This window comes from Pantherophis guttatus, chromosome 7 (assembly GCF_059756535.1).
Source record: "Pantherophis guttatus breed Tessera chromosome 7, ASM5975653v1, whole genome shotgun sequence".
Taxonomy (NCBI): domain Eukaryota; kingdom Metazoa; phylum Chordata; class Lepidosauria; order Squamata; family Colubridae; genus Pantherophis; species Pantherophis guttatus.
In genome coordinates, this window is record NC_142069.1 from 22,638,351 (window position 1) to 22,646,740 (window position 8,390).

Here is an 8,390-nt window from a genome sequence, read left to right on the forward strand (position 1 = left end):
CCTGGATGCAACAGCTGTATTTGTTCCAATTTTAAAGTATAATAAATAAATCTAGAATAGTGGTTTTGTTTTTTTGTTACAGAATGCTGCTTAAAATCAACTGTCTCAATATTTTTTCCAACTTCAGTTATACAACTAAATAATAGACTTTAAGTATGTATATTATATAAGGAGAACACCTCTTTTGAGTTGGTTATATTTCTGTGGGAACTGTGCTTTCCATTTAATGCTGTTAATCATTAAGAGATGTAAGTCAGTCTCCCAATTAAACCCCAAAGGTATCCATGGTATTGTTTCTGGTGCTTTCTTTCAATAGGTGTGGGCAAGCAAGTGTGTTGGATGGTGTAGAAATATGATAAATAAATTAAATAAGGGCAGCAATTTTAACCAATACTTTGTTTTCTTGTTGTCTAAGGATTACTAAGAAAATAGTTTTGTCAAAGTTAGTTGGGAACGGCCCTTACCAGCTTTTTCTACCATCTAGATAGCTCTCTTTCTCCTGTTTTGAGAAGAGAGAACTATTCACACAGGCCTATGGCAGCAAAGATATGGATTATTGTGGTCTTGGGAGGAGGAGGAGGAGGTGGCAAGTGGAGAGTGGCATATTAAGAACATTCTACTCTTCTGTCTTATTCTTTCCCATAAAACCATAAAGTAATCATTTAGGAAACGAGTCGATCTGACCTTTTGTGTCTTTCAGTTTCATTTGAGAAGAATTTTAATGTTTGAACAATTTGATTCCACTCAAAAGTAATTGTATCTATTTTAAGGATAACTATTTTAATAGCTACCATTTTAGTGGTTGGGGATTCTCTATCTGATTGACAGAAAAACTCAAAATTGAACAACGTAATTTCTTCATCATTGGCTTCATTGTAACCACTGTATTAACTTAACATTCATTGCAAAAGATAGGTGAAAGAATTAGCTTACAAGCATTCAGAATGCAAAAATGGGAGGCTTATGTCAATCTTCTTTTTTCATTTTTTTCTCCCAGTGGCGAATGGATTTGTACATTCTGCCGTGATTTGTCTAAACCCGAAGTAGAATATGATTGTGATGTCTCAAGCCATGTTTCTGAAGAAAAAAGAAAACTGGAAGGTGGTCCAGGCTTGGCACCAATAGATCAGAGGGTAATTTCATTGTATTGTGTTAATTCTACAAACTAATTTTGAAAAAAAAGTGCAAGATAATAAAAATAATGAATTAATTAGTATTGAGAATCTGAGACAAGAATACAGATAGTAATAGCATTGTAACAATAGCAATTAGACTTTTATACTGCTTCACAATGCTTTACAGCCCTCTAAGCGATTTACAGTCAGTATATTGCCCCCAGCAATCTGGGTTCTCATTTTACCAACCTTGGGAGGGCTGAATCAACCTTTAGATGGTCAAGATCAAACTCCAGACTACGGACAGAGTTAGCCTGCAATATGCATTCTAGCCTGCAATACTGCGTCACAGGTTCAACTCTTCTGATTTTCTATTAGCCATGCACATGTACATTTCAAACGTTCAAACTTTTCTTTATTAACTATTATAGAGTGCTGTTGTGATGATTTTACTGTTATCTATTTCAGCACTTTTTTAACAGTGATATCTGGATAAATTGCATATGTACCAATTTAGACTACTCAACACTTAGAATCAGAGCAGTATGTGCCTCTGAAATATTATGTTAATGTAAACCTGAGTTTCTTTTGCTTCAGAAATATACCATCAATAAATATACCATATTTACATAAATACCATAAAATATACAAATAACATATGGGTACGAGATATGAAATATTCAACTTGCTATATCTAATCCTTCATAATTTTATGAAATATGCCTTTATTAGTGAAATATCTGTTGTCTCAGAAGTTCAAATGAGATATTTCACATTTGTGAATATTAAACTAAAAATATTGGTAGGAAAAAATCCATCGAGGGATGAGAAAAAAAGTCAAGGTTTTGAGCAAATTATGTTAAAGATTGCATGTTTATATAGTTTACAATGCTGTTGTAAACTTTCAAGCTGATGTCCTAAATAATTTTAGTTATTTCTGTCCCAATATATAGAAATGTGAAAGATTACTTCTGTACCTTTACTGCCATGAAATGAGCCTTGCTTTTCAAGATCCAGTTCCTCCCACGGTAGGTTATTAATTTTATTACTAATCACTGATATTTGTTTGTACCCATTATTGGTTAAACAAGAAGATTTTTGTATTGTGTTTAAAAATGCACTGACTCCATTCTATAATATTTTGTCTTCTCTTTTAATTATAATCTTTAGTTCTTTCTAGTTGCTTCTAGTAGTCAGCCTTCAAGGTCCCTCTTACCATATTTTTCTCTAATCCATAACATTTTGCCAGGGAAAGAATGTTTTACTCCTAAATTCAGAATATTCATTTATTTTAAGGGGATTTTAAACAAACCACGTATTATTTCCAAACCTTATTTCCAGTCAATCTTTTTTTTTTATATCAAATTTATTTTATATCAAATCTGGCCCCTTAGTCCATTTAAGAACTCTCCAAAACTAATATTCCACTCAAACCTTTTGCAGTTTATTTCCAAATTTAGAATAGAATAGAATAACAGAGTTGAAAGGGACCCTGAAGGTCTTCTAGTCCAACCCCCTGCTCAGGCAGGAAATCCTATACCATTTCAGACAAATGGTTTTCCAATCTCTTAAAGAAATCTCATCCAATTTCTTTAAATTCTTAAACTTACATGAAACTGCTTTTCCTGAGGATTGAAGGAAAATCACCCAGTAATAAAACTTGCCCTACTGTAGGTTCTTAATATCAAAAAAGGGTTTCTTTTTTTATATTAAGGTTTTTGCTGGTTAAAATTGAACGATGACACTTTATTATTTGTTAATAGATAAAAGTCTAAAAGAACAGAAGTATCAGCTTTAAGTCCCATTTTTTAAAAACCCCAGCTGATTTTGAAACTCTTTTTTACTTCTTCCTGATAGTTAACAGAAAATGTAGCAGGAACCACATACCTCTAAACTGCAGCTGTGCAGTTTTAGCCAAATTGTATGCTTTGGAAAAGCTTCTTTTCTTGTCTGCAACCTCCTTAGTAAAATTAGGATGATAGGTACTATATTCTTTTTACAACCCCACTATACCTAGGATTTTTCTGATTTTTGTCTAGTTCTGTGTAGAATGTCATCTTTTATATGTACAATTACAAACAGAAATTGAACAGTAGTAATATTTAAACTGGTTCTCCAACCCCAGACTTTTTTGTATGGTTATTTTATACAGATGTTCATTTCCAATTTAAGAAATCAGCAGTCAGAAAAAGAAGATCTCCATAAATTCTATACTGCAGGTTGTTTAGGAATATTCTCTGTGTCAATCATACAGATTTTTTTCTACATAATTGAAACTGCAGGAAAGTAATATAATTATTTAAAAGATTGTAGTTAGCACATTTTGTCATCTTCTGGTTTTTCATTTGACGCCTTGGTTAGAGACTTCCTCAATCTGTTTAAATTTTTGTTAGGCTCTGTGGTAACTGCTCAAGAAAAACAGTTCTTTTAGCTTCATAAATCTGCAGGATGTCATCTTCTGCTGCTTTTGATAGAAATGGGTCGGGTGATACAGCTGTAGTTCACTTAGGTTTCTTGGTTCTAGTTGACGTATTTAGAATAAAAGAATCAGCTATAGCTGGTTGTACATTACAATAAATATTTTTAATTTACCAGTTTGATGAAATACTGCCATGTAGCAGAAGATCATGCTACTTAAAGGAAAAAAAGAATCAAGGAACAAGAAGGAACAAGTGGTCTTCCGGGTGCGCTTCAAGGTTTTGGTTACCACCTTTAAAGCGCTCCATGGCTTAGGACCCGGGTACTTGCGGGACCGCCTACTACCACCAATAGCCTCCCACCGACCAGTACGCTCCCATAGAGAGGGGCTCCTCCGGGTGCCGTCAGCCAAACAATGCCGACTGGCGGCCCCCAGGGGGAGAGCCTTCTCTGTGGGGGCACCTACTATCTGGAACGAGCTCCCCCCAGAGATACGGAGGATCCCGGATCTGCGCACCTTCCGCCGCGCCTTAAAGACCTTACTATTTCACCAGGCCGGCCTGGCCTAATTTTCCCCCTCTTTTATAAAAGATTTTTAAAATTTTAAATATTTTAAATATTTTAAATATTTTTAGTATTTATATATTCAATTTTAAATTGGTTTTAAAAGTTTGGGGTTTTAAATTTGTCGGGGCCAAAATTATTTAATTTGATTTTATTCTATTTTTTAAATTTTGTATTGTATGTGTTTTTATTGTTTGGCTGTGCACCGCCCTGAGTCCTTCGGGAGTAGGGCGGTATAGAAATCTAATAAATAAATAAAAAATAAATAAATAAATAAAATAAATAATAAGAGAGATCAGCTAACATTTTCAGCCCCAACCAGAAATCCATGGTGCCATCAGCCTTGAAGGTGGCGGTGGCAATACACTCCCAGCCATTGCGTGACCTGGCAATTTTAAATTTTAACTAGCCAGTCTCTAGTCTTCCTTTTGGAAGGATAGTTGTTTAGAGGTGGTGTAGCTGCCATGGCAAAGACTTGGAGGAAATAGATTATTAAGACTCAGACTAGGTGTAGAAGTATGGAATTGAATTTGTATTTATTGCTCTTGTGGATGATCTGTAGCAGGATTGGGATAGGGAAAATATAATCCTCCTGGTCCAACTTGATTTTGATTCTATTACTCATAGTATGTTCCTGGAGTACTGGCAAGGTGCGGCTTTTAAGCCTAATAAAATAAACAAATTCAGTGTATAATCATCTGCAATACAGCTTGCTATTTGTTTTAGAACTACACAGCTGAAAATATATTTTTTCATATATTTTCATTGATGACATAGGAATACATTTCTGTACACCTAATGGCCATCTGGCTAAATATCTGCAATGTTCTTTTTTTTAATTCCAAAAAACAGAAAAACAAACCCAAACTAAACTTCTGAAAATACTTATCTATTTCTTTTTAGGTGCCTGACTACTACAAAATAATTAAGAAGCCAATGGATTTGTCAACAATAAAGAAGAGATTGCAAGCACATCACATAATGTATACAAAGCCAGAAGATGTTATAGCTGATTTCAGGCTAATATTTCAAAATTGTGCTGAATTTAATGAGGTGAAAAAAGAGTATAATATATTCTTATACATATGTTATTAACAAACCATAATTGTTAACTGGCATTGTGAAAGGCTCAACCCTGGATGTGAGTGAGGGTGGATGACAGGTGAGCCACATCTTGGAAAATAGTGATGGTAGCAACAATCTACCAAAATCACAACCCCAAAGAAACATTTGTGGCCAGAGTGTGAATGTCAATCTTCTAACCTACAGTTCGGCTATGATTCCCGCTCTACCCAGGAGTCTAATTTTGGTACCATGATAGATTACAGAACAATGTAATTATCATACACCAGTTCTCTTAAGAAATAATAGATATATCTAATTACAAATTAAAATTTGTTTGTTTGCCATTTCAGTACAAGTAGTCCTCAACTTAAAACCATTTGTTTAGTGACCGTTTGAAGCTGCAAGGACACTGAAAAAAGTAATTATGACCATTTTTCACACTTAGGATAGTTGCAGCATCCTCATGGTCATGTGATCAAAATTCAGATGCTTGGCAACTGGTTCATATTTATGACAGTTGCAACATCCTGGGGTCATTTTGTGACCTAACAAGCAAAGTCAATGGGGAAGCCAGATTCACTTAACAGCCGTTACTAATTTAATAACTGCAGTGAGTCACTTAACAACTGTGGCACGAAAGGTCATAAAATGGGGCAAAACTCATTTAACAATTGTCTCGCTTACCACAGAAATTTTGGACTTAATTGTGGTTGTAAGTTGAGGACTACCTGTACTATAAATATTATAATGAACTATATGAAAGTTACAACATACCTGAAATCCTAAAGAAGTGTTGCCAAAGTCCTTGAAATTTATTTGATTGTTTCCAAAATAAGAATTCACAAACATTTCTAGCAATATTTTATGTAGTTCATTTAGAAACATATTATCCTAACACTATTAAATTTAATTTCTCCCAACAGCCTGATTCTGAAGTAGCTGATGCTGGAATGAAACTAAGTTCTTATTTTGAGGAACTTTTGAAGAAATTTTTTTCAGATAGAAAGTTCTCAGTTCAGCCTTATTGCCATTCTGATAAAACTAGTCCAGCCCCAACAGATGACTCAGATGATGAATTTGTGCAACCCCGGAAAAAACGCCTCAAATGGGAAGAGCACCATTTTTTTAAGTAAGCTGCTTATATGTACTCTTAAGCATTTTTTACTTAAATATTTATCAATTTTTCATTTTCTAAAAATAATTTTTGACATCATTGATTTCTACACATAAGGGACATTTAACTGGAAGTAATGCCTTCCCCTGTTGGCATATATCTATCATGCTTGCTTGGAAATGAATTACACTCTCAGTCCAGGGAAAACTAGGATGTTTTGGGAGGAAAAAAAATTTAAATACAATTAGTTAAATTAGAATTGGAAATTGCTATTTTAAGAAAATGGGGACTTAGAAAAAAATTTAAATTGCCAAAGGATGTGGCTGGCCAAAATTATTATTCTTTACAATTTTACTATACTTAAACATTAGTCATTGGAGGGTAGAAAAGCACATGGTTTGCTATTGTCCTAAGTTTCTGGGAAGTACAATGAAACTGTAGTTTCCCCAGATAATGACTTGTGCCCTAACGCGTGGGGAGATGAATTAAAGTTCTTTGAAAATCTATGCTTTTGTGTCTTTGTGTGATCATATGAAGAGAAATCTGTTGGAAAAGTTAATCCATGATAATGGATGCATGGGTAGATATGGTAGGAGATAGAGAGGGAAAGGAATCAGTGCATATTACTATTGTTGCATTCTAGCCCCTATGTTTGTCCAGAGCCTGGTCTCTGGAGCCTCAGATGCCCTGGACTCTGACTGTTGTGCTGAATGCCCCCAGCCAGCCTGTAATGAAGCTTGTCTCATATATAATTTGATTGTAAATGAGGGGGCTGACCAGGTAGGTATTGTCAAAACATACCATGCAGGTATCACCAAAATGTTTGGTGTAGGAGTGATTTCATCTCAGAAATGTGCCATCATGGGTTTGAAAGGCAAGGATAGGATAAGGGTGGGGTAGTTATCATTCAGTAGGTTGTAGTGACTTTTTACTTCCCCAGATGTAGCTAGATGTAATACACTTTGTGAAATTGAAACCAAGTTCCCAGCAGATGTCACACATGAATCTGTTTTTGTCTCAGGGCAATGGCAAAGTGATCTGAGTATTATCCCACAAAGTTGTGGGATAATTTTTTTTATTATTATTTGATTTATATGCTGCCCTTCTCCGGAGACTCAGGGCGGTTTACAGTGCGTTAAGCAATAGCCTTCATACTTTTGTATATTTATACAAAGTCACCTTATTGCCCCCACAAACTGGGTTCTCAATTTACCTACCTTAGAAAGGATGGAAGGCTGAGTCAACCTTGAGCCTGGCGAGATTCAATCTTACTTTAATTGCAGACAGCTGGTGTTAAATTACAGAGCTCTGTCTGTTGAGCTATCCAGGCTCCTATTGGATATTGGATCAGTCCTTGATCCTAGAGTTCTCAGTAACTGTTTCCCAATGCAGAAAGGTTGTGCCTGCTTGCATGGCCTGTCCAAAATAATTGATGAACTGATTGGATCGTGCCTTTGTGGACTCTCTGTGATTATGGCTGCCTGGTTTACAGAGAATTTTTGGGAGATAAGCAAAGGAAGTGATACATAACTCACCATTAGAGGCAAAGACAAAGGACAAATCTGACCAAGTAAAGTTAAGAGCAAAGAAGCATGCTTTATCACTCTTACTGTATCTGAAGATGGTGGTCCTGTTTTGGATAACAGGTCCCTTCTGAATAAGGAAGAGACCAAAGATGAACGCTTTCAGGACCCCTGGCAGGACAAAATCTATCAAACTGGCAAGTTGAAATAGCTTGATTTTTGGCCCCTTGAAGTGGGATGAGTTGTCATTGTTGATATGGAAACACTTTCTCAGAGTTTGTATATTATCAAGAGGTGCTCCTGGACTCTCAGTTGCAGCTGAAGGAACGGGGTAGCCATGACTAGGAGGTCTTTGCACAAATTAATTTTGTGTGTCAATTGCACCCATTTCTGGATCAGGAAGCCTGTTCCTAAGCTGATATAGAAAGCAATTTATCCATTTCAAACCATAGGATAATTAGGATCTAGGAAGGGAAATGAAGCATTATTTTCCTATCTTAACTAATTTTTCTCATTTGAATTTATTTCTTTTCCTCTTGGAACTCAAATCTCATTCTTCACATTCGTATTTTCATTTCAGGTAACTGCAGA

General features: G+C 35.4%; 1 protein-coding gene across 3 annotated transcripts in view; it reads left to right on the plus strand.

Annotated features, from left to right (window-relative positions):
• The window catches only part of TRIM24 (tripartite motif containing 24), a 44,458-nt gene extending 37,676 nt beyond the window's left edge, over positions 1-6,782 (plus strand). For all 3 annotated transcript variants that reach the window (XM_087873758.1, XM_087873756.1, XM_087873757.1), the window contains exons 16-19: positions 998-1,133; positions 2,069-2,143; positions 5,001-5,150; positions 6,086-6,782. In XM_087873758.1, the coding sequence (XP_087729884.1) occupies positions 998-1,133; positions 2,069-2,143; positions 5,001-5,150; positions 6,086-6,295 (571 nt within the window). In that variant the 3' untranslated portion in view covers positions 6,296-6,782. The remainder of the gene's footprint in view (positions 1-997; positions 1,134-2,068; positions 2,144-5,000; positions 5,151-6,085) is intronic.
• The last annotated feature ends 1,608 nt before the right edge of the window (positions 6,783-8,390 follow it).